At 39.9% G+C, this 26,165-nt stretch overlaps 2 protein-coding genes across 9 annotated transcripts in view; one reads left to right on the top strand and one right to left on the bottom strand.

The window, feature by feature from the left end:
* The window catches only part of rad17 (RAD17 checkpoint clamp loader component), a 23,813-nt gene extending 5,857 nt beyond the window's left edge, over positions 1-17,956 (bottom strand). For 5 of the 7 annotated variants that reach the window (XM_040154869.1, XM_040154870.1, XM_040154875.1 and 2 more), the window contains exons 1-14: positions 17,420-17,515; positions 14,288-14,391; positions 13,715-13,933; positions 11,526-11,600; positions 11,002-11,140; positions 10,778-10,914; positions 8,286-8,338; positions 7,770-7,895; positions 6,164-6,233; positions 5,968-6,079; positions 5,594-5,791; positions 1,853-1,956; positions 1,611-1,757; positions 1,056-1,184 (exon numbers count right to left, since the gene is read on the bottom strand). In XM_040154869.1, the coding sequence (XP_040010803.1) occupies positions 1,056-1,184; positions 1,611-1,757; positions 1,853-1,956; positions 5,594-5,791; positions 5,968-6,079; positions 6,164-6,233; positions 7,770-7,895; positions 8,286-8,338; positions 10,778-10,914; positions 11,002-11,140; positions 11,526-11,600; positions 13,715-13,933; positions 14,288-14,344 (1,566 nt within the window). In that variant the 5' untranslated portion in view covers positions 14,345-14,391; positions 17,420-17,515. Of the gene's footprint in view, positions 1-1,055; positions 1,185-1,610; positions 1,758-1,852; positions 1,957-5,593; positions 5,792-5,967; positions 6,080-6,163; positions 6,234-7,769; positions 7,896-8,285; positions 8,339-10,777; positions 10,915-11,001; positions 11,141-11,525; positions 11,601-13,714; positions 13,934-14,287; positions 14,392-17,419; positions 17,516-17,839 lie in introns of those variants that run through there. The other 2 variants (XM_040154871.1, XM_040154872.1) reach the window with 1 other exon arrangement.
* On the top strand, positions 17,486-26,165 carry ak6 (adenylate kinase 6). Of its 2 annotated transcripts, none has more exons than XM_040154878.1 (7): positions 17,486-17,624; positions 18,265-18,340; positions 21,681-21,773; positions 21,978-22,036; positions 24,010-24,155; positions 24,964-25,202; positions 25,337-26,165. In XM_040154878.1, exons 2-6 carry the CDS (start codon positions 18,304-18,306, stop codon positions 25,151-25,153), a joined length of 525 nt encoding a protein of 174 aa, XP_040010812.1. In that variant the 5' UTR covers positions 17,486-17,624; positions 18,265-18,303; the 3' UTR covers positions 25,154-25,202; positions 25,337-26,165. The 2 variants fall into 2 exon arrangements, with proteins under 2 accessions (XP_040010812.1, XP_040010811.1); XM_040154877.1 differs by lacking the exon at positions 17,486-17,624 and adding an exon at positions 18,064-18,180 and having other exon boundaries at positions 25,337-26,162.

Raw genomic sequence — 26,165 nt, 5'->3', positions numbered from 1 at the left:
ATAAACAAAAAATAACGAGACAGAGAATGAGAGACAAGAGCAGACTATTTATAGTCAGGTCAAATATTAAGACCATGACTTTACATTCAGGTCAGTTACTTCACACACTTTGTAATGTCCAAACCACTCAGAACATCTTCCTATCAAAGTAACTGACATCAGTATGTTTAGCTGGATAATTTTACAGTGTGGAAAGCTGATGCAATCAATGTGTAATGTCAAATGACATGATGTCCTATAGTGTTCTGGAGTGTAACTCTGGGGCCATTGGTGAAAAATACCCTATTTAGTCCCAGATTGTGTGTATGTGTGTGTGTTTGTTTATGATTGTGTATGTTGTGTGTGTGTGTGTGTGTATTAGTTAATCATTTGTAATTTAGTATTCTGACTACACAAAAAGTAATTATATGCAATTTTCACCATATGAGCACAATATGAACTGAAATTTAAAAAACCCCTTAAAACTAGATTTTAACCCCTCTACAAGAAAAGGCATCAGATCCACCTGAATCCCACTATCATATCAGTCTGTCTTGCCAAACATTGAACTTGGAGGTTTCAGGGTCCCTAGGGGTGTGGGGTCATTATACAGCCTTGTGTAACTGTTTTTTTATGGTGTTTAGGGAAGTTATGTTGACATTACAGCAAAACTTCTCCCTCTTAAGGCTTTAATTGGATATAAAAATTAATTACTAGACAGCCAGAATATTGATATCTGTGTGTGCAGTATACTGGCTGATCAGAAACAGTAAATGCCAGCAGAGAAATGTCACAGATGTGTTTGTTCAAGGACATTTAAAAACCATGTCTGCATTACACAGTTTGTCCACCAGACAACATTTACTGTTTTTGTTTTTTTCAACTGTATTAATTAGTTAGCTCACAATCTAACCAACTATGGCCATAAACAACTTTAGTTTTTCTGAGTAACCCTCTTTAGGGCGTTAAGTTAAAAGACCACTTGTCTTTGTTCTAGACAACACAGGTTTAAACTAGTCTTAAACCCTAAACCGCAACTAAGCTAGTTACACAGCATAAGTTCAATTGTGTTTTACCTTCTTGTTGATTAGCAGCCAGTTGGGTTTGTGCAGCGGTTTGAAGCCAACAGAAACTTGTTGAGAGTTGGAGTGAAGGAGCCCCCTGGTTGCCACTGAAGACCCATAATCCCCCATGGTGCTGCGACTCTGAAAACAGCACAGTACATGCCTTTATTCAGGCAACATAGATTGTTGTTCACACTCAATCCACCACTGAACATGTTGTTAATACACAGGCAATGATAATACTAACCAAATAAATTTAATAAAGTTGTCACTCTCTACTCGACCACTTACTACTTACATTTCTCCACTGTAGTAGTACCTACTACACAGGAGAAACGACTTCTGATGTTAGAACTTTCCAGAGTTGGAAAATCCTGTCTCTGTATTATAAATCACTGTTCTGTTTTCTAGTTTCTGATAAGCCTTAAGGTAGTGGCATTGAACTGGTGGTATGCTATATTGATTTGAAAGCAACTCCTGAAATATAGTATGCAAACGACAGGAACACTTCAAATTCTACTGATCAAAGCGGTCTTATTTGCTTTTAAAGTCTAGGGAAAGACTGACCGTCCAATCAGCAGTGAGGAGGTCAGCATCAGACAGATATTCGCTGGCTCGGTCCACATCTTCCACCTCAGAGAAGAAATCCAGGTAGTTCTGGTGGAGGTACAGATTGAAGAACTCTCCACACATGTGTGAACGATCAACAACCAACTGAAAAAAGAGACGTAGACAGACAGGTTCTAAGCATTCCAGAAGACTAAAAGGACATTGAGGCAAGCTGTTTGTTACCTATTTAATGTTTTTACCTCAGGGTCTACTAATAAAGCTTCTCTGTAATGATGAGACAGGTGAGTTGATAGACCAGGTCCAGAGTCACCTTCAGCTGCTTCAGCACCCTCATGATTCCCTCCTGTTGATGACAAACAACCTAGCGTACAAACTATTTGCCTCTGTGTCAGTTATAAATACTGAACTACTGTCATCTTTGATCAATCAAAGCCACAGTGCAGAAAGTCAAGGCAAGGCAACGCAAGTTTATTTCATAGCACATTTAATATACATAGGACAGTGCCTATTTGTATCCCACCTCACAAGTGCTTTACATAAAAAAAAAATAGAAAAATGAAAAATAACAGCATAGAGAAATAAAAATATTAAGAAGTATAAAATGCCTAAAAAGAGTCAAAACACTAAGTCACAGTGCATTTAGGAGTCAGAGAGCAAGTATTAGCAGCAATTAAAAGCAGAGGTGAATATAAAAGTCTTCAGCCTGTTTTAAAAGTAGCAAGAGTTGGGGCACATCTAAGATCTTCCGGAAGTTTATTCTAGCTATGTGTAGCATAAGTGAACGCAGCTTCACCCTGTTTTGTTTTATTCCTTGGAACATTTAGCACACTGGTCCCTGATAACCTAAGAGGTCTAGAGGGTTCATAGTGTGCAAGCAAGTCTGAGATGCATTTAGGCCCTAAACCATTAAATGATCGATAGACAAGTAACAATATTTTGAAGTCAATTCTTTGAGACACTGGTAGCCAATGCAGAGATCTGAGAACTAGTGTTAGAACTCTAGCAGCAGCATTCTAAACGAGCCGTAGCTGTCTCAGTGCTTTTTTGGGACTACTACAGTAGTCTAATCTACTGGAAATGAAAGCGTGAAGACAATAGACTGATTTTGTAATAGACATGATGTGGGGAGTTAAAATTTAAGTTGGAGTCAACAATAACACCAAGATTTCTGACTTGGGAATTGAGATGTGCACCAACTTTCAGCCTTCATTCTTTAGCACCAAAGACATTTGCCTTTGTTTAGTTGGAGAAAATTTTGGCACATCCACTCATTAACTTGGCCACCGCACAGATGCAGTGAGTCAGAAGAAGCATAGTCACTTATTGACAGAATTAAGTATAATTGAGGGGTGACTCAGGTGGTAGAGTGGGTTGTTCACTGATCGCAGGGCAGTTGCTAATTACAGAGGCATCCAGGCTACTTTTTTAGTAGAGGCTTAATAACTTAACTATTTTGCAGTAAGTCTGTCAGCAAGTAGCTATAAACATTTTTGAAAAAATTTGTTGGGAAGGCAGCATGTACAGATTCGTAGTGAATGGCATTAAACTGGATCATGTTTATCAAGTCATTTTTATGTGAAAGTGGTGGTGACACATTTTTGTTTAATGTGGAACTACTGATAGTTTGTCTAATGTTTTTTATATTATCCCTAAAGAAAGAAGCAAACTCATTGCATTTATCAGTTGAAAGGAGTTCAGAGGTTATTTGTGCTGGGGGACTGGTCAGCCTATCAACCGACATATATAGTGCACGCATTAATAATGTTTTTGTTGATGATGTTCTAAAAGAAAGACTGGCTAGCACTTTTTAATTCCAGATTATGGGAATGAAATCTCTGTTTATAGATGTCATAGTGAATGTGCATCTTAATTTTAGCCATTTACACTCAGCTTTTCAGCACTCTTTTTCTGGAATTTTTACAGATGCAGCATTTCTCCTTGGTGCTTTTTGCCTGCCATTAGTTAATTTTACCCTAACAGGTACAATGACATCAATAACATTTACAATTTTACAATTACAGCAGTCATCCTCCTCAGTGATCAGATGCTCACTGCTGCATAGGACTTTCAGCAAATAAATCAGCAAAGAGCACTCACAGAAACTGACTGGCTATGTGGTTATCACATACTGGAAGTTGTGCTTCTTGTGACCCTCATAATCCAAATACTTGAGATATAACTTGCATGAATCTGAATCAAATTTATTTCCTGCTTAGACAATTTACTGTGCAAAAGCAGACACTCCTGCCAAGTAAACAATCATCAAACACATTCCTATTAAAACATCTCTATATCATGTTCCTTTTGTTGATTATAGTTGATAATCTCTGAAATCAAGACCTTCAAAAGATATGGCTGACATTATTCTGTGTACTTTTCTTTCTGTCAACAAATACCATAAAAAGATCAAAACCGACAGTGTGTTAGTCTGTGGCTCTAGGCTCCAAGCCCATTGGTTCGAACTGATGATGAAAGTCTTTAATAACAACTCACAAGTGAATAGTTTAATTAAAAAAAAAAAAAAAAAAAAAAAAAGGCTTAGCAATTTCCTAAAAAAGCTGCTCACTGTAGTTTTTAAAATTTTGTTCAAACAGGAAATAGTGCATTTGTTGACAATTTGACTATTTTCAGTTGCGGATTAATCTACATTCGGTCATATTTCTGGTAGCAGGACAGTGTATGTGGAATTAAGTCAAAATAAACCACCATGTGTGTGTTCATGGTAATGAAGGGACATGTCACCCAGTGCAGCCATGTGATCACTGTTATGAAGATACACCTATCAGCCACAACGTTAAAACCACTGGAAGTTGAAGTGAATAACATTGATTATCTCGTTACAATGGCACTTGTCAAGGGGTGGGATGTGTTTGGCAGCAAGTGACCAGTCAGTTCTTAGAGTTGATGTGTTGGAAGCAGGAAAAATGGGCAGGCTTAAGGATCTGAGTGACTTTGACAAGGGCCAAATTGTGATGGCAAGATGACTGGGTCAGAGCATCTCCAGGTTTTGTGGGGTGTTACTGTTATGCAGTGGTCAGTACCTACCAAAAGTGGTACAAGGAAGGACAACCAGTGAACTGATGAAAGGGTCGTGGGTACCCAAGGGTCACTGATGCAGGTGGGGAGCAAAAGCTAGCCCCTGGGGTCCAATCCTAAAGAAGAGCTACTGACTATGATAGAAAGCTGTCAGAACACACAGTGCATCAAAGCTTGTTGCGTATGGGGCTGTGTAGCCGCAGACCAGTCTGCCTCTGTCCACCACCAAAAGCCTTTACATTGGGCATGTCAGCATCAGAACTGGAACATGGAACAATGGAAGAAGGTGGTCTGGTCTGATGAATCAGTTTTTGTTTTACATCATGTGGATGGCTGGGGGAGTGTGTGTCATTTACCTGGGGAAGAGATCGCACAAAGATGCACTATGGGAAAAAGGCAAGCCAGCAGAGTCATTACGATGCTCTGGCCAATGTTCTGCTGGGAAACCTTGGGTCCTGGCTTTCATGTGGATGTTAATTTGACGTATATCATCTAAACATTGTTCCAGACAAGGTACACCCCTTCATGGAAACGGTATCCCCTGATGGCAATAGCCCCTTTCAGCAGGATAATGCATCCTGCTGAACTGCAAAAATTGTTCAGGAATGGTTTGAAGGAACATGAAAAGAGTTCAAGGTGTTGCCTTGGAATCCAAAATCCCCAGATCTTATTCCTATCGATCATCTGAGAGATGTAAATCAAGTCCGATCCATGGAGGCTCCACCTCACAACTTACAGGACTTAAAAGATCTGATACCGACGTCTTGGTGCTTGATACCACAGGAAACTTTTAGAGGTCTTGTGGACTCCGTGCCTCATTGGGTCAGAGCTGTTTTGGCGGCACCTATATCAGTCACTGTTGGCTTGACTCTTTTCATTGCAGACATCCTACAGTGAACAAAACAGAGGAAAAGCTTGTATGGAAACTAGGAGATATGACTCACGTTTGCAGTGCAGGATTTTTCCCAGTGCTCTGAACAGGAACAGAGAAGCATCTTTCCCTCCGATAGCCTGCTCTTCTTCCTGCTCCTTGGTCTGTTTGGACTTCTTCCTCTGGTTTGTTCTTGAAACAGCTTTGCTCATTGAAGTCACAGGTCTGTCCTTCTTCATCCTCCACAGCAGCCCCTTTTCCAATGATATGTCTGAAAAGTTACAATGAAGAAGTTCTTTGAGGTCAGTTGGTGAGACAATGTTTGTCCCGAGGAAAGGCCATGAGTTCATTAAAGTCAAAAGGGATTCATAGCAAATTTCATGCTATGCACATGTACACTCTTGACTACTCCTCTAGTGTGGTTAGGTGTGTGGATTTACTCCTGACCTGGAAGGGAGGAAAACTGGAGGCTGTTGATGGCACTGCGAATATCTCCTGAGCTTCCGGAACACAGCATCTCCAACACTCCCTGGTCTGGGACACAGATCCTCCCACAGCTCTGCTTGGAAATATGAGAAACTATACTGTAGAAAAACAAAAACCCATACCAAAATGTGTAATCAACTGCAAGGCTTCCCCTCACCTTTCCTCCCTCTATGGTTGAAATGCGGGTCAGGACTTTCATCATTGTGGTTGGAGCCACTGGATTAAAACTGGAAACAGAGAACACACAAAACAATTTTCAGGGGAATCCAGTGGTCCCTTTGAATTGAATCCTTTAAAAGGATCCACACAGGTTAGCAAGATAAGGAATGATTTCATTCAACAGCCTGTTAATCAACAGCTGCAAAGTACAACAGATCAGCAAAGAGCACAGAGTCAAGAAGGATTCTTATAAATTATGATGAAATACATATAAAATAGGGGAAATTCGAAATATAGGCCTGGTTCTCTCTGCAGTATATTTAAATAAAAGAACACTCTAAACTCACCACATAGACTGTGAAAGATCTACATTTCAATAAGGGCCAGATTTACTGAAGCTTTTGCAACGTTTTTCTTAGGCACAGAAGTTACACATTCTGCTCCAAAAACATGCAGTGTACTTATCAAGCAATCACAGCAGGCTCAGGTCACAGTTTGTGTGTCATTTGTGCAAGTGTCTGCAAGGTGCACCTCTCTCCTCATCGTATATGTATTTGAGGGAGGATCACAATAATAATAAGAGGAAACATGTTAACAGAGGATGATTATGTATTATGCTGAATTTAGTGACTGTTTTGCAGGAGAAAATCTCTGCCATATGGGTTTTGCACGAGGCCCAAGAAAGGTTGTGGTGATGAAGAGAACTGTGAATTGAATGTTGGCCTTTATATAACTACAAACTGAATATTAGAAACAAAAAATAAGCAAATGGGCTATTTTTTGAACACAATATCTGATTACTGTAACATAAACAAATAGGGAGTTTTGGCTTGTCTTCGAACCTGAATTTTGAACTTGACCATCAATCAACTGTAAAATCACTACATGGTACAAAGAAACTTTTCTTTCTTTTGTTAATACGCTTATAGTTCCCTCCACTCAGAAGTGTGTTTTGGTCAATTTTACTGCTCTTGGATGTTTGATCTTTAATGTGCAGAATAATGTTTTCGAATTAATCTGTTGAAATTGGAAATTTTATCCATGATCTCCTAAAAATCTCCTTTAAAAACTGTACCTGTGAGCAGCATTTGTGACATCTCAACTAATTTGGAAGCCAATCATGGTCCTATAATTAACTTACGCAAGTGCAATGTGGAAATTTACATTGCACATTCCTGGTGTCTTGTTTATTTTGTTTGTCTTTGATTGGTCTTATTATTACTTCATCTACTTTGTTTAGCTCCTCATTATGTAGTAACAGTAACAGTTTTCCTCAGGTTAAGTTGAACTGCAAGTAAAATGTTGGTATCAGGAACACTATGTTATTACTTTTCTGAGTTTAGTGAACTCATAGAAATCCCACCACTTATCTCTCCTCTACAGGCAGTGTTTGCCTGGAAGTTCAGTAGGAGGTTCAGCTCAGGAACTGACTGCGTTATTAGTTGCTGTCTTAGCAAATCAGGTGCTGAATACACACAAATTACAACCGCAAACTCAGTGAAAACTGCAGTGAATATTTGTCAAGGGGTCTCTGGCGTCTACTGTGGCTTTCCATAAAAGGTCTAACATCCCTATCACAGCCACCCTTGTACATCATTTGGAACCTGATGCTGCTGATATCCAGCTCCTCTTGGATCTCTCTGGGAAAAAGAAAGCGTGAGCTGCTGTCTCCACTCAGACTATCTGACACTATGAACACCAGAGGACATCGACTGGTCTTCACAAAGTGCCTGAAAGACACACAGCAAGACACAATGTGACAGAGTATACAGTAAACTATACACATGGTATTGTTTATAGTGCTGAATACAATCAATGAAAACTCTTTTGTAGAAAGGCTTTTATCAGGCCCACAAATTCCTGATGCTAAGATTGGAACATGGCACATGAAACTTTGCTTAAAAGCAGCGAGAAAGGTCTCAAGACCTCGTATCATTCTCTTCTATATGAAAATGAAAAAAGTTAAAAAGTTAAACCAGGAATGCTGGTACTGGTCACAATGCTTCTGATATTATTTTTAAAGTGTAGGTTCACATCTGTGTTTCATCGTAGTAACTTCTCCTGCTTTTCTGTGTGAAAGTATGAAAGGAAATGTACGATGAAACCCGACCTTCTCTTACCTCAGGTTATCGTGCAGGCTGCCAGGCCGCCTGTAGAACTGGTTTGGCAACTCCTGAGGAAGAGATGATCAAGTGTTAACTTAGGTATATTACCAAATTAATCTAAACACAGGAGCTTTAGACCAGTGTATCAGTTTTAAATACAAAGTAGCATGTCAATGAGTCTAGTCTTTTCCAATTTCTTTTTGTGATAATTCTTGGCATCTATCAGCTGTTTAAAGAGTGACATTGTTTTTTTAATGACATGATCAACGATTCATTACAGACTAGATAACACCCTGGTGAAAGTGGTTCTCCTAATTATTACAGGTATTACATCAGGAGAATACACATCTGCAAATTTCTGCATCCAACTATGGCAATTTTGAGCAGTTATTTGAAACATTAGAAGTACTCTAGACCAAGTTTCCAACAGCTGTTAACCAATCCTTTATAGCTTATTGCCTAGCCAAATTATGGCCAGGCAATTAACCCAAAATCTACTAAAAGGGACATTATGAATCTCTTATTAAATTTAATTTAATCATATTGGAATGATCAGTAATTTGAATTCCTTCAGGCAGGTTGTCATTTGTACCATACAACTTTAATGCACCTGAAAATATAATGACTGATTGGCCCTTAGTTTTAAGGGACATAATAAACCATGGTTGTCCAGTCTAACGCAGAGAGACAAAACAACTTAAATGTCGCACACAGCTGCAGATGAAAAAAAGAGCTGGTAGAGAAAAAAGATGCCATTCGGGTTGTGTAGGCACACTTTTTCCTCAGTGAACTTAAATACTGTCACAGTGGTGTCACAAAATGTGGCTTCGTTCATCACCAAACATAACTATGTCATATAACATGAGCATGGTCAAGAAAAAAGAGGGAAACTCTCACTGGTGAACAAAGAACATTTCAGATGCAGCAGTCTTTTTTTCAAGTGTTTGTTAATGTCACTCTAAACTCTAGAATGTCGACGCAGATGGAAAGAGATAACAGAAACCATAAATGTGTTACTCAAATGGGGGGGGGGGCTGCCAGACAGACCTGGTAAACCCAAATGTGTAGTGAGGGTGGCCTGGCAATGCCTGGCTCAGTCCCCTGTCAGTGAGGTCTTCAATTCTCACATCTGGAAGAACTTCTCATGCTTCCCAGGATAGGCTGGGGACATGGAATCCAAGTGGGCCATTTTCAGGACCTCCATTTGAGGAACTCCTGAACCCAGACAACATGTCCTTTGAGGAGGAGAGGCAAAGACTCAAAGACTTGAGGCGACCCTCACTCATATCTCTGGCAGAGATTGCTGAATTAGTCAAAAAGCTCCTCAGCGTAAGGGCACCAGGTGTGGATGAGATTTGCCGTGAGATGCTGAAGGCTCTGGACAGGGCTGTCTCGGCTGACATGCCTCTTCAATGCCACATGGAGGTCAGGGACAGTGCCTGTGGACTGGGAGACTGGGGATGGTGCTTCCCCATATTTAAAAATTGGGATCGCAGGGTGTGCTCCAATTATCGGGGTATCACACTGCTCAGCCTTCCTGGGAAAGTTTACACCAGAGTAATGGAAATGAGGCTCCAACCATTCCTCGAACCTCGGATCCAGGAGGACCAATGCAGATTCCGACCTCCTCAAGTCGAGGAGTTTAAATATCTTGGGATCTTGTTCGCAAGTGAGGGTAAAATGGAACATGAGATCCATAGGCGGATTGTTAAAGTGTCAGCAGTAATGCAGGCATTGTATCGGACAGTTGTGGTGAAGAGGGAGCTGAGCGGGAAGGAAAAGCTTTTGATTTACCAGTCAATCTATATGCCAACCCTCGCCTATGGTCATAAGCTTTGGGTAGTGACTGAATGAATAAGATGTACAAGCGGACGAGATGGGTTTCCGCTGTAAGGTGGCTGGCCTCACACTTCCAGATGGGGTAAGCAGCTCGGACATCAGGAGGGAGCTCGGAGTAGAGCTGCTGCTCCTCCGAGTCGAAAGGAGCCAGTTCAGGTGGTTCAGGCATTTGTCCAGGATGCCTCCTGGGCGCCTTCCATTGAAGGTTTTCTGGGCATGTGCATTTGGTAGAAGATCCCGGGGTAGACCAAGAACATGCTGGAGAGACTACACATCTCATCTGGCCGCGAAACGCCTCAGGATCCCTCAGCAGAAACTGGAAAGCATTGCTGGGAAGAGGGGCATCTGGACTACCTTGCTTATGCTGCTGCCACTGCGACCCGACTCTGGATAAGTGGCAGAAAATGGATGGATGGATGGATGGGTTTATCTTTCAGTACAAGCATTTAATAAAAGGTCTACTGTGAGGAAAGATAATCTTGTGCACAGGTGTATTTAACGACATATGGTTTCATTTATAGTTACAAAGATAAATGTGACAATAAATCGTGATATGGATTTCAAGTGATATTGCCCAGCCCTGTTGTACTGTGCTACTGAAATGAATAGGAATGTCACAAAGGGGTAAATACAGGAACAGTGACTTCAGTTGATGATGTAGAACACACCTCCACCAGTATGAGCTTCCTGTCTGTTGCTCCACCATCATCTGCCATCTTCAGGCAGTTGTACTTGTTGGCTCTGAGGAGGAACTCCTGGAACTGGGCTAACTGGGAGCTGCAGGACAAGCCGTTCATCCTCCACTCTGACAAACAATGGAAAATTAGAGACACATCAGAACAACAGGGTGGAAAAGCCTGTGTACTTACACAGAATAGTGGATTCTCCTAACCATGCTGACTGCTGTTGTATGGCTCCAGGTTGGTGGGATTAATCCATTCCTGAATCCTAAGGCCCAGCTCCTGAGACAAAACCAGGACTGTAGCAGTCTTTCCACAGCCTGATGGTCCAGTCAGTAGTAAGATGCCACCCTGTAGATGACAACAGACAGGCTAAACTTGAACCTTCAGCTTCACTTAAAACCTCCGGGGACATAATTCTGATATTTTAAGATCATCATAGCTCAGACAGCATGATTAGTTCTTGACATGTCTTGGTTTCCAGACAGGACCCATTAAATGTCTGACTGACTCATGACAGCAAAGCTCAGTTTTCCACTAGTTATTGGAATGTGCTCATATATTACAAGGAAGGAAGTGGACGTGTTGTTATTCACATCACTAAATAAAAAGGTCAGAACTTGGGCAAAAATTACTCAAAGACTAAGGTGACTCATAGCTAGGGAGACAAATCTATGGGCCATGGTTCAGTTACTGGATCACTGATAATTAAAATGAAAAATGAAACTTCAGTTACCTTTGATGAGTTTGTGTGAACTTTTATCCAGTTCTCCACTTCTTCTATCTTCTTCTTGTGGACAGCTAGCTCAGCCTACAAAAACACACATCGTAACCATTACTAGAGACTAGAAAGTTCAGACTTGAACATTTATGCAAGCTAAAAATACATGATATTACCCTTCAGCCTCCTCAGACTCAAATCAAATAAACTTGAACCCCTGATCAGTGCTGCGGGGGGTAGTTGATGGATATCAGCTTTGAGGACATCCTCACATCTGTCCTACGACTTCACTTTAGGGATAATAATAATAATAATAATAATAATAATAATAAATGAAATTTAGCAAACTACTGTACAAGTAGTAAGACGAAACTTAGATAGAAATTTGTCAAACATTAGAGATTTTGTCATACCATTTATATACTGAGGGAGCTATGGCTTAAATATCTCTGGCTCTATTAGGCCATCCCATGCAATGCTGCAAATTATTCAGGACTGTTTTATGGATTAGGATTTACAGGATTTTTTTTAGTTAATGTGAAGAAACATCTTGATTCGTCATGTAATTCATTTACTGGATTGCCCAAACATTGACATTCTCATCTGGTCTTTGTATCCATAAATTGTTTCTTAACTGATTTTCCAAACAATGTACTGTAGCGAGATATATATAATCAATATAATTGCTTAAAAGTACATATAAAATGATAGAAAATTTTAATAATATCAGCCACCCCACATTTTGAAGACATTGTTTGTATTTATGCTTATGTATAGATGGGTGACAAATTTAAGGAAAAACCTGAATAAATGAGTGGAGAAACATAACAAACGTAGATGCCTCCACACAGGCGCACTGAATGGTACAATTAAGCAATTAACATCCAATCATGCTCAGCAGGATTTATAAAAATGCTAAGCAGCCCCAGTTGACTCTGATTTTGTATCAAGATGCCAAGAGGAAAAGGTCTAAGTGAATTTGAAAGTGGGTTGGGGCATTGTTGGGGGCACGGATGGAAGGGGCTTAAGTTACAAAGACTGCTCAACTGGCTAGGGTTTCAATAGGATCTGTGACTAAACTGCATGTTTGATGAAAGTGATGCCTGTGCATTAGTGAGATATGTAAGGAAAAACAGAGGAGCAGCTCTTCCTCAGGTGACTGAGAATGTCAATGCAGGACGTGATCAGGCTGTATCAGCAAGAAGAGTCCGTCAACAATTACATGGAGTCATCATAGTAGGGTTGCAGCGCATAAACCTCTCATTACAAAGATGAATACACATTTGAGAGTTCAGTGGTGTAAACACCATAGACACTGGTCTACAGAGATGTGGAAAAAAAATTAATATAGTCAGATGAGTCATCCTTTACCATATACTCCACAAGTGGGAAAAATGCATGTCTGGCATAAACCAAGAGAACGGTACAGGCCTGAATGCTTGACCCCTACAGTGAGGGGACTCGGTGGCTTATGCCATGGGGGACATTTTGCTGGCATGGTTTTGGTCCACTTGTCCCCTTAGAGGGAAGAGTCACTGCAAATCAACACAAAGTTGTTGAGTTGAGTGATCACCTTTATCCTGTGATGAAACATTTCTGTCCTGATGTGAGTGATGTCTTCCAGGATGAGAGTGCCCGCATCCATAGGGCATGAGGGTTCACTGAATGGTTTCATGAGTATGAGAGTGATGTGAATCATATGCTATGGCCTTCTCAGTCACCGGATCTCTACCCATTTGAACACCTATGGGAGATTTTGGACTGACGTGCTAGACAGCGCTCTCCACCACCATCGTCAAAACACCAAGTGAGTGAATATCTTTTGGAAGAATGGTGTTCATCCCTCCAGTAGAGATCCAGAGACTTACTGAATCAATGCCAAGGTGCACTGAAGCTTTTCTGGCAGGAAGTTGTAGCTCAACACCTGAAACCCTTTTATGTTGTTTTTTCCTTTAATTTGCTATCCGTCTGTATATACTGAGGCTTGATATTACAAATAAATTACCAATGTGAATTCTGTTTATAAGTGTTGAGAAAAAGTACTCTCGTAAGGATTACAGAGCCAAGATGTAGGCATTTGTTAATATCCACAGCAACAAGTCAAGTCAAGTCCAGGGGCTGGCCATTTGGATTCATAAAAGTTATTGGCTGAACCCAAGGTACAGATGGATACCAGAACAAATGTCAACAGTGATGATGCTAACCTGTGAACGGGGAAAGTATCTGTCCACCCAGGGCTCATCCTGGTCCCTCTGGGCTGACTCTTTCATCAGGTAGGACGTGTGAGGGTCTGAGCTGCCGGCCTCTCCTTTCCTCTTCCTCGCCCTCTTGTAGCACAACACCTGGCTGCCCTTTCTCCGTTCAGGCAGAGAAAAGCTTTCCCCTGGCAAATCAGTGAAAGACGGATCCACCCAGCGGTTCACCTATTGTAAATACAGTCAAACAAAAATGATTAAAGATTCATAAGGAACAATTGAAGGAGGATACCTACAGTAAGTTAAAGTTTATAAAATACAGACAAATTAAAGATTACATGACAGAACCAGATGTTAAACATGGGGATTCAAAGGTCCTTTTGAGCTCAGTCAAGAGCTGGTACCTTACCATTGGCAATTGAGATAAGCAGAAATTAGAAAGTTAATCCTGGAGAAATGTGGCACATACATTATATGTGATAAATGTGTGCTTTGACTGAGGAGAGGAAAAGTGGGGAGCGGTAAAATACATATGTTTAGTAAAAGATCCTGTAAGTGTAATGCATGGGCAACTGTACTTGCTTGAAGTTCTTGAAGCAATTCGCCTCTCATTCGAAAGGCTTCTTCAGTTCCAACCATGTAGTGGGGAGTTCCAGGTATTTATCCTCTGCTGAGACCGGCAACACCTGTGAGTCATTGAGGTTGCATAAGTCATTGACCTTCCTTGGTCATCATGTCGTTAGGACCACATGGGTCACGGTGCGGATGGGTGCTGACACCTTGAGGGTCGTTACAGTGACAAGTGAGTCGTTGACCCACCTTGCCATCATGTGAGTCATTGAGGTCACATGAGTCCTGGTTTCCTGGGTGTTCTGCTGTTCTGGGGAGTGAACTTAGAACTGCATTGTAGGTTGCTGACAGGTGGTTTCTCAAACCACCTCCTCTGTATAGAGACGGTTGTTCGAGATTGACAAGGATGGCTTCTTTCACTCCTCTTTCAAACCATCGCTCCTGGCTTTTTTGACAAAGGCCCAGATTTTACCATTGGTGCCCTTAAAGCTAAGACTGAACAGATGCTCGAGGAGTTGACATCAAATCTTTCCAGTGAACCACTGGAGCAAGTCTCCAGGTTTGTGGAAAGGCAAAGGCTTCACAACACTACAAAGGGAAGGAACAACAGACACACAAGTTCCAAACCTTGCAGTCACAACTCAGCACTGCGCACAAAACAGAGGAACTGACCTGGAGAAGGAAGCACAACCCCACAACACAGCCCGACATTCAAGGAAATCAGGTGAAGAACCTTTCTGACAGGAACCTCACTCAACCAGAAAAGAATGTCTTATCCAAAGGACTACCACTTTGCAATAAAACCAGAACAGGTACAAGTTGTAAACCTCATCACAGCCACTGAATCAGCCATCAGAAACAACAATTTGACTAATATGAAGGATGAACAACTTAGAATGAAGGTATCAGCTGCTCTCGCCAGTGCGAAACCATCCCCTTCCAACTTTACCATCCAAGAAAGGAAGGCACTGACATTGCTCCAAAGATAACGTACGCATAGATCAATACCTACTGTTTGACTCTCACCACCGACTGGAGCACCAACTGGGGGTCACCAAAACCCTACACCAACAGGCTCAGAACATTCCTACAAGGTCAGAGGAGAAAGAGAAGGACCATAAACACATCAAGGACGCACTTATAACTTGTGGTTACCCCAATTGGGCCTTCGTCAAAACCATAAAAAGAGGCAGAACAGACAGAGAAGAAAACTGCAATTAAAAAAACAACAACATTGTCATTCCCTGTGTTGCTGGGTTATCCGAAAAAACTCAGAAGGATCTTCTACAAACATAACATCCCTGTGCATTTCAAGCCCAGTAACACTCTGAGGCAAAAACTTGTCCACCCTAAGGACAAAATATCCAGGCACAAGCAGAACAATGTAGTTTACGCAGTCCAATGCAGCAAGGAATACACAAACCTGTATGTTGGGGAAGCTAAACTACCGCTACATAAGTGCATGGCACAACACAGGAGAGCCAGTTCCCCAGGCCAGGACTAAGCAGTCCATCTGCATCTTAAGGACAAAGGACACTATTTTCAGGACAATGATGTACTCATTTTGACCAGAGAAAACCGATGATTTGAAAGGAGTGAAAGAAGCCATCTTTCTCAACCTCACACAACCCAATTCACTCCCCAGACATCTGAACACCCAGGACATCAGGACTCATGTACCCTCAACTCACATGATGGCAGGGTGGGTCAACAACTCACTTATCATCCTAACGTCCTTCAAGGTGTCAGCACCCATCCACACCTTGACCTATGTGATCCTAACGACTCACATGATGACCAGAGAGGGTCAACGACTTATGCGACCTCAACGACTCACAAGTGTTGGTGATTTCAGCAGAGGATAAATACCTGGAACTCCCCACTAGTTAGAACTGCAGAAGCCTTTCGGATGAGAGGCTAAACATCTTCAAGAACTTCAAGCAAGTTCAGTTGCCTTTTCATAGCACTTATAGAATACCATGACCTGGATGACTGAGAATCTTCACAGATATTTAGTCAAAGATCAGTGGGGGAATGTATTAAATACATTTTTGAATCCACTGAAAGCAATTAATTGGATGCAAAGCTGTTTACAAATTGTAAAATTGACAAGAAAGCTATGCTGTCCTCACAACTGGGTCTCATGATTTTAATTTCAGTGTCAATACTATCATATACAATACTGGTCAAAAGTTGTAAAAGACCCAATTTTTCTAGTTTTTAATTGAAATTTAAGCAGTTCAAGGGCAGTGAAAAAACTTGAAAATGGCACAAAGGTCAGCGATAAACTGCCCAAGGTAAAAAAAATAAGTTTAAGTCACCGAAAACTGAAAAATCATGTACTATGAAACAGGCCTTTTTCAGGGATCAAGTAATGGGTTAACCTAAAGCTTTTCTGCGGGAACAGAAGTAAATGAAGCCTTGAAAGTTAATGCAACCAATTCCTACAGGTGCCCCAACATGACTTACAAACCCTCTGTCTGAACAAAGACCGTGTTAGAACAGACTGTGTTACGACATCTTCTTATGCATTATTAGGACAACACTGTACTGCAGGAAGTATTACTCTATATTTCCATCATAATGTCAAAAAGAAGGCAATAGGAAGACAGACTGGTTGGTCAGGGGTTCATCCTACAGCAAAACATTAAAAGAAAAGAACCAGACGGTGGCTTCACGTGATGGAAGACCAGCAGTCTCCAGACTTAAACCCCTTAAACCTAACAATATTTGATTTCCATTGTAGAAAGAACACCTCGATTGTGTTCAGCTGCTGAATGAGTCAGAAATTTAGATTAAATTAATTCAACAAGATGAATCCATGATTCCTTTTTTTTAAATCTACAATTATTTATTTGTTCTATGCCGTAACAGAAACACAGAGACACTGAATTATGTCAATTTAAATAACAGCTTGAAAAATTAAGGTGTTCTAAAACTTTAGATTGAACTGTATCGTTTCTATTGTACTGAGAGGTGTTGCTGTTGATTAGCCAACCCTCATTGATATCAATGGGGTGGACAAAATACTAGAAACATCTGTCCGTAAAACTATGTAAACCAAACATACTCATCAGATAGCTTGTTGATATCTTGCTTTAGAAAACAAATGATGTAATGTAATTATAATGTTAAAGAACCTACTGTGCTTGATGTAGCTTTGTCTCCCATAGAAAGCTTGTTCATCCTTCACCGTGGTGCTTCACATTGAGGGGAGCAGTTCAACGAAGAACTGGGAACCTAAAAAGCAGTGGGAACAGTTGGTTGTGGTGATGCTGTTAGGTCATGCGAACAAAAGTCAGCAAAGACAGGATATACTTCTCTTATTAAACAGCATAAAGAAAGGGTGGTGAGTACTTGAGGTTTCATTTTGCAATATCTTTAGCTTAACTTGTTGTGCTGCCGAAAGTGCATTCAGTCTACATGTATATTCATGCACACACGTCAAACACATACACGAAATTCTTGAACCACCAAACACCTGATAAAAGTAAATTTTAATCTATTTGAATGTGTTTGGACTAGTTTCTGTAATGGTAATATGATGTCTCTTTATTAACCTACCTTGTTTGATCATTTGATGTGTCAGAAGCGTACTTTGGTGTTTCCGTCTCTATAAACCCGCGATCGGTTGTTCCGGTATAATGAGAACTATTTTGTGAGTCAAAGCAGGAGAAACGTCGGTGTTAGCAAAAGGTTAAAAGGAGCCATAAAGGAAAGTCGAGTTTACCTATTTAAATTCCATGGTCTCGGAATGCCGTAAACTGGCTGCTCATTTACGTAAAAGTGACGTGAAGCCTAGGTTCGCTGTAGTGTTTGTGCGTGGATATCTCCTGCTGAGATGGCTGTGATGACAAAAAATTAGTTACCTACGTATTCAATTTTGTCAGCTTCCTCTTTTAAAGGTTTGCGTCTTCACATTTCGATTTGGGACTAAAGACTCCGTCTAGAACGGCAGGAAGAGATAACAGGACTGTTCTGTCTTTCAGGTGGCCATTATCAAGACACGTGTCAGCTGCTGGTGAGCTATGAAGATGAGGAAGCGACCAAACCTTCTGTTAACAGGTGACAGACTCTTCTACTGTTAGATCGTTTCGCAGACCTTTCGCCTTGGAATTGGTGGAATTAGCTAGCTTTGAGCATGAGTTCAGTTCAGTCGTGTAGGTTCAGGCAGGTTGGTCTGAAACCAAAAACGAAAAACCTGAAAAACAGCCGCTTTTCCTTTTTTTGTTGTCAGAATGAAAAAGCCAAAAATGAGGAAACCAAATTCAAAAGACAAATGCAAATTCCTATTTTAATCTTCCTTGTTGAATTGAAAAATGACGAAAGCAAGACACGGAAGTAAAAGTAAATTTATCAAAATAAAAGCCAAGAGGATAGAATGGCCATTCTATGGAACTGTAACACTATTCAAGGAAAGGTTTTATACCAGGGTAATGATTGATTGATTGATTGATTGATAGATAGAGGATTTTTTTTTAAGGCCCGAACCATAGGTTCCTTGCACCAAATGTGCATTGTTTTTGTATAGATTATTAGGGCCTGACTACTGACCGGTGCAAAGGCCATATTTAAACTGCTTTATTATTATTATTATTATTATTATTATTATTATTATTATTATTAGGATACATTAATCACATTTGAGGGGCTAAATGAGCTCGAAAACTCATGAAACGTTGCACATGGGTCAGATGTAGTGAAAATTGACATGCTTTACAGGTGTTGCACATGGGTGTGTGAAATGGCTCAATAACGGCCCCTACAAAATTTCAACGGAATAGCTCTTGCGGTATGTTTCACTGTCATATACAAGATTTGGTAGGCACGTGTAACGAATTTTGATGTTTCGCCACAGGACATTTTTGCTGAGGGGCTAGGGATGCTCAGAAAGGCACAAAACATGGCACACGCATCAGAAATTGCAGAAATTGATATTTGATATGGGTCCCAGGATTGGCTCGACACCTAGATTTACGAAATTTGGTAGACACATATAACATCCCAAGATTTAAAAAAAAAAGTCTCTTGGTACAATGACCTAAACCCAACAGGAATTCAGCCATTTTAAAATTAATGTGTAATTGACGTAGAGTTTTTTCCCATTTAAAGTCCCTATACATTCATTCTCTAGAAGGAATTTGTTAATCAGATTGACATCATATCACATCCTGCTCGAAAACTCACAAAACCTGGCACGTGTCAAAATTGGCAGAAAATGACATTTTATATGGGTGTGGCAAAATGGCTTAATGGCGCCGCCTACAAAATTTCAACAGATAGTTCAATGTTGGTTTAAAATAAATATTTTTGATATTCCTTTTCAAACTGGTTGTGGTCTCCCCTATATGTTGTAGTCAACACTAGCCTGACTATAACACCATTAACCATAACTGCTACACACTACATTTTAATTCTGTCATTACTGCACCACTTCAAGAATGTAAAGTAATGAATAAACTGATTGTGTTTCGGGGTACTACCAGGGTTCCCATGGGGCATGAAATATCGGGACAGTTAGGGAATTTAAAAATGTATTGATTTAATCTGGAATATTAAGGAATTTAACATTTTGATAACTTTTGTGTATTTTAATGTACAGCAAAATATTAAATGGGCTTTTTTGCTAAGCAATACAAATTGCGCATAGAAATGTAATATTAGGATAGCAGGCGTTGCTCTATATTGCACTGTTGAAACTCCTTCTGTAGACTATCATAGAGGCTACTAATGCGCAATAATACCAATATTATATTTAGTTTTGGTTATTTTGCTGTTAATGATTAAATAAATTGCCTAAAAAGCCTGCCTATGATAATGGTCAACACTCCTTAGGATTGATGAATTCCAGAATCTTGTTTGTATCGTAGGCTACAACCAACAATGAACAATGGCTTTAAAAAGTGAACATTACTTTGATCATGTCAAGCTAATAATTGTGGTTTGAAAAGGAAAAAAACATGTTTTTTTTGTTTGTATTTATGTTTTGTTTTTGTTTTTTTTGTTTTTTGTTTCAAATGAAAAAACAAACTGCCTGAACATACACAGATCGTTTAAGTGATGGCATAATGTCATTTTGATTTTCATCACTGTCATCAACTATCAGATCATGATGTAGATGGTTGTTTTTCTGGAGGTTTCTCCTAACTCCACACAGGATCTCTGTAGCTCAGCCAGAGTGACCATTGGGTTCTTGGTCACTGCTGTTACCAAGGCCCTTCTCCCCCGATTGCTCAGTTTGGCCTGGCAGCCAGCTCTAGGAGGACTTGTGGTTGTTTCACCCCTCTTCCATTTAAGAATTATGGAGGCCACTGAGCTCCTGGAAACCATCAATGCAGCAGAAAGTTTGTGTAGCCTTCCCCAGATCTGTGCCTCAACACAATCCTGTCTCTGAGCTCTGCAGGCAGTACCTTCAACCTCATGGCTTGGTTTTTTGCTCTGATATGCATCGTTAGCTGTGACACCTTTATATAGGGCTATATCATGTCCAAAAAATAGAATTGACCACAGGTGGACTCCAATCGAGGTGTAGAAACATCTCAAAGATGAACTAGAGAAATGGTGAATAGCAAAGGGTCTGAATATTTGAGTCCGATATTTCAGTTTTTCATTTTTAATATATTTGCAAACATTTCTAGAATTCTGTTTTCACTTTGTCATTATGGGGTATTAAATGTAGATTGATGAGAGGATAAAATTAATTTTAATGATTTTTAGCATAAGGCTGCAACATAACAAAATTTGAAAAAAGTGAAGGGTTCTGAATACTTTCTAAATACACTGTACGTATACTGTAGCCATCAATGCACACGCATAAAAAACCCTCTTTCAGTTCTTTACCAGAGTGAACTGGATATCTTTGGGTGCTGGGCTGTTGGTTCGACAAAACAAGGCAGTTGAAGGTGTCAATTTGCTGCTGGGACACTGTGAAAGGCATTTTTCATTATTTTTGGATTTTTAATAGACAAGAATGGATTAGTTGATAAAATAAATAGTATCTTAATCATATTGAGAATAATTAGTTGTACCCCTAAAGGAGTTTATACATATTTTAGCATCTAACCAGCACCACCACTACCTTTTAGCCAAATCTGGCAGCAGAGCGTAACCTAGAAAGAGTCAACATTCCTGTGGTTCCTTCTGGTACAGCAGCTGTAATCCTCTCCCAATACCACCACCATCACCTCATTTCTATCCATAAATGAAATATTAAATATCAAGTGGGTAGTTGCAAGGCAAAATTTGTCATCTTTATTGCAGAATCATTGGTACTGCTCAACAGCCGGATCAGATCTCACCAGATGATGTAGTATGCATTATTTCACCTTTTTAAAATAAGGCAACACGGAATGTGTCTTGAATCAAATATAATCTTAATCTTGAATGTTAATCCTCTCTCGTACAGGAACCCCTGGTGTTGGAAAGACCACTTTAGGAAAGGAGCTAGCCCACCGGACAGGCCTGAACTATGTTAATATAGGAGACCTGGCCCAGGAAGGTAAAAACTTCAACTAACAGAAACAAATACTGAAACAAACGTCTAACATTGATTGAGATTTCTAGGGGATGGAGCATCCCTCATCCCTTTGTTGAATCACAAATTAAAACCATTGCATTTAGACTTTATGGACAGGACGCAACTAAATGTAGATACATGGCAGTCATCCTGAGGCTCCTAATTATCCCAATTCTCTTTCCCCAGGACAACTTTATGATGGCTATGATGAAGAGTACCAGTGCCCAATTTTGGATGAGGACAGGGTGAGTGAAATTACACATGCAACCTTTGAACCCGGTTCTGATTTCCTGATCTGTACTGCACAGAAATAGAAACACGCTACTACAAAATCAGCATGGTTCTGGTCAGGTCAGGTGCACCCACTGCTTTCACAAAACACAACCACCAGTGCAGTTCACATCCTGGAGAGAAGTGAAGGAAGAGGTGCTATTTTCATGCTTCCTTCCTCTGCTACTTCATATACTGTATGTAGACAAATTATAACCTAAATTATAACCATAACTGAGGGGATAGCATGGGCCGCTAAGTCGATCTGTGAGCTGAAGTGGGTTTGTGAAAATGTTGAACCAACATGAAGTAAATTATCACTACAGACTGCATTAGTTTGGGTGGATGTACAGTAAGGTCCATAAGTATTTGGACATTGATACAATTTTCTTAATTTTGCCTCTGTACACCACCACAATGGATTTGAAACAAAGCCGTCAAGACGTGATTGAAGTATAAAGTTTCAGCTTTCATTCAAGGGGTTTAACAAAAATATCTCTAACAGTTTACAAATTACAGCCATTTTTATACATAGTCCGTCATTTTCAGAGGTTCAAAAGTAACTGGAAAAACCAACATAATTATAAATATAAGGATTATTTTTAATACTTTGATGAAAATCCTTTGCAGTCAATGGCTGCCTGAAGTGTGAAACCCATGGACATCACCAAATGTTGAGTTTCCTACCTGGAGATGTTTTGCCAGGCCTTTTACTTCAGCTGCCTTCAGCTGCTGCTTGTGGGTCTTTAGGCCCTCAGTTTTTTCTTCAGTAAGTGAAAAGCATGCTCAGTTGACTTGAAGTCAGGTGACTGACTTGGCCATTGAAGAATGTCATTTCTTTGCCCTGAGAAGCTCTTGGGTTGCTTTCGCAATATGTTTTGGGTCATTATCCATCTGTACTGTGAAGCACCATCCTATTAGTTTTCCAGCATTTGGCTGAATCTGAGCTGATAACACAGCCCTATATACTTCAGAATTCATTCTGCTACTTATATCAGCAGTCACATCATCAATAAACACCAGTGACCCAGTTCCATTGGCAGCCATACATGCCCATGCCATAACACTGCCTCCACTATGTTTGACAGATGATGTGGTATGCTTTGGATCACGAGCCGTTCCTTTCCTTTTCCATATTCTTTTCTTCCCATCATTCTGGTACTAGTTAATCTTGGTTGCATCTGTCCAAAGAATCTTGTTCTTGAGTGTTACCAGTTTTTGCACCTTGTGGTCTTTTTACATTCATGAAGGCGTCTCTTCATTGTAGACTTTGACAATGATCCGCCTGCCTCCTCAAGTGTTATTGACCTGGCTAGATGTTGTGAAGGGTTTTCGTTCACCAAGGAAAGAATTCTGCGATGATCCACTTTAGTTGTCTTCCGTGGTTTTCCAGGCCTTTTGGTGTTACTGAGCTCATCAGTGCATTCCTTCTTTTTTAAGAATGTACCAAGTTGTTGATTTGGCCACTCCTAAAGATTCTGCTGTCTGTCTGATAGCTTTGTTTTGTTTTTTCAGCTTAAAGATGGCCTCCTTCATTTGCATCGACACCTCTTTGGAACACACATTGAGAGTTGCCATGAACAGCTACCAAATGCAAATTCAACACTTGGAATCAACTCCACACCTTTAATTTGCTTAATTTGTCTTTTAAATAAAGAGGGAACAGGCCACACCCGACTATTACTTTCCAATTATTTTTTGAGCCTCTGAAAATGAGGGACCATGTATAAAAAATGGCTGTAACTCCTAAACGGTTGATGCAATATTTTGGTTATACCCTTTGAATTAAAGCTGAAGTTATACACTTCTATCACATGTTGATGGCATCGTTTCAACGCCATTGTGGTGGTGTAAAGAGGCAAAAATTGCAAAAATTGTGTCACTGTCCAAATACTTACATACTTAACTGTAGATATTGTAAATATTGTGACGTGTTGTGATCCTGCAGGTGGTGGATGAGCTGGATGAAAAGATGGTAGAAGGTGGTGTGATTGTTGACTATCACGGCTGTGACTTGTTTCCTGAACGCTGGTTTCACATAGTCTTTGTCCTCCGCACAGACAACACTCAGCTGTTCACACGGCTAGAGAACAGGTAACTTCCATTTCATTTTTCTCATGTTAATGTAACCTCAGTTAATGTATGACTCCTATCTGACTTTAAGCCTGTGGACCATCAAACCAATTCCAGTCTGATTTCAGATTTTAGTTTACATCTTTGAACATTTCAAACCTTTTGCAGCAGCTACGATCAAAAAGTAGATAATGATATGCCACTCTTGTTTTAAATGGCATATTCAGATTCTGAGTGTCATGTCACTGGTGAGGCATTGTTGACGATTCGTAAATCAGTGCTGATATACTGGTATATGAAAAAAAAAAAAGCATTTCACTTGTGTTCCCTTGGCATATAACACTCCCCACCTGCATGTTTGAATCTCATTGGCATATGCAATTGCTTAAAATGGTGTGGCACTGCTGTATATAGCTTTTAAATAGCATGTACCTCATAAAAAGGACTGGTCACTGGGTTTCAACTGACAGATACCGCTCTCCACTGCCATGTACTGATGGTATGCCACTCCTATTTTAGGGTCTATGCCTGTTCTTATCTAAATCCTGCTTCAGTGGTAAATCACTGCTGTGATGCGTACTCTGCTACATGTGCTGCATACAGTGCTGAGCTAATTGTAAACAATGGAGTTGGAACGCACTCTTCTGGATTAACTATGTAATGAAACCATTTCTAAATTACCCCAAGCATCGTATTCTGCATTATGTTCTTTTAAAAAAAAAAAAAAAAAAAATTAATATCGGTATATATCGGACAACATATACGCTAACAATATATCTGTCTGTCTATTTAGCTGTCTGAGGTGAACTGTCCTCTCTGTGACTGACAGGGGTTATACAGGTAAAAAGCTGCAGGACAACGTGCAGTGTGAGATCTTCCAGACCATCTATGAGGAAGCCATGGAGGCCTACAGCGAGGAGATTGTCCACCAGCTGCCCAGCAACACTCCTGAAGATCTAGAGCGCAACCTGGAGCAGATAGTGCAGTGGACTGAGCAGTGGATGAAGGACCATAACTAGAAGCTGAACTCTGCCTGCTGGGTTCCAGTGGCAGGACTATCAACAAATGGTATTTGGATAATCAAACATAAATTGTAGTTATTTTCCAATTGCATTTATTTTCATAAATTTTGCCATCATGAAGACTTAATATATATTCCAAGTATAATCACTTCCTTCAGTGTCCTATTTTACCTGTTTCAGGTTTGCAGGGAGTTCTGCTGGGCCAACTCACTCTCAAATGGTTGGACTTCAAAGCAGTTCAAATATGTCTTTTAAACACAGTAACAAACACCAGGACGTGGTGATCAGCTGTCTGATTACCTGTTGTATGAATTTTAAGTAGTGCAAGCCAGTGTCAAATCAGAACAATCATGTACTGCTGCATTCTTGTCATAATTTCCTATAAGTAAATGACCACTGGGAAATTTTGGAATTAAGTGAAAGATAAATGTAAAAATCCTCATTTTTACTCTCAAAATTAAAAATAAACTATTTTTATCAAATTTTTTGAATTAAAATACCTTTTAAGATTAATAGAACTCAAGAGGTCTCTTAAGGTAGTTCAGAGTAGATCCTTGATGACTGCAGTATAGAAACAGAGCTGAGCATGCCCAAATCTTCTGTCTAATAATATAATAATAAAAATAAGAAAGTAGCTGAAGCAGTATAATTTAGAGTAGGTCTAGTCTATTATTTGCATTTGAAGATTTGATAGGATGTTACACCACTTTTTTTTTTGCATTTATTGGGTGCAAACAAATAAATCTGACATTGATTTACAGTCACTGTCTAAACATCTTAACTGTGTGCATTTGTCAGTGTGGAACTAAATTCTCTGAGTTTTCTGACTTACTTTGTCTACAAACAGCAGAATGTTTTGCAGCAGAAGTTTGTATTTCAGGCCGTTTTGTTTTATTTCATCCTTGCTTATATACATGTATTTATATATTAGAAATATATTAAATTGTCATTAATTTCCCATGTTAATTATTTCTGGATATTCAAAGATTTCAAACATATAAAGTGAACT

This window comes from Xiphias gladius, chromosome 19 (assembly GCF_016859285.1).
Source record: "Xiphias gladius isolate SHS-SW01 ecotype Sanya breed wild chromosome 19, ASM1685928v1, whole genome shotgun sequence".
NCBI classification, from domain to species: Eukaryota; Metazoa; Chordata; class Actinopteri; order Istiophoriformes; family Xiphiidae; genus Xiphias; species Xiphias gladius.
Note: the sequence above shows the minus strand (reverse complement) of the source record. Positions and strands in the feature narration are given on the sequence as shown.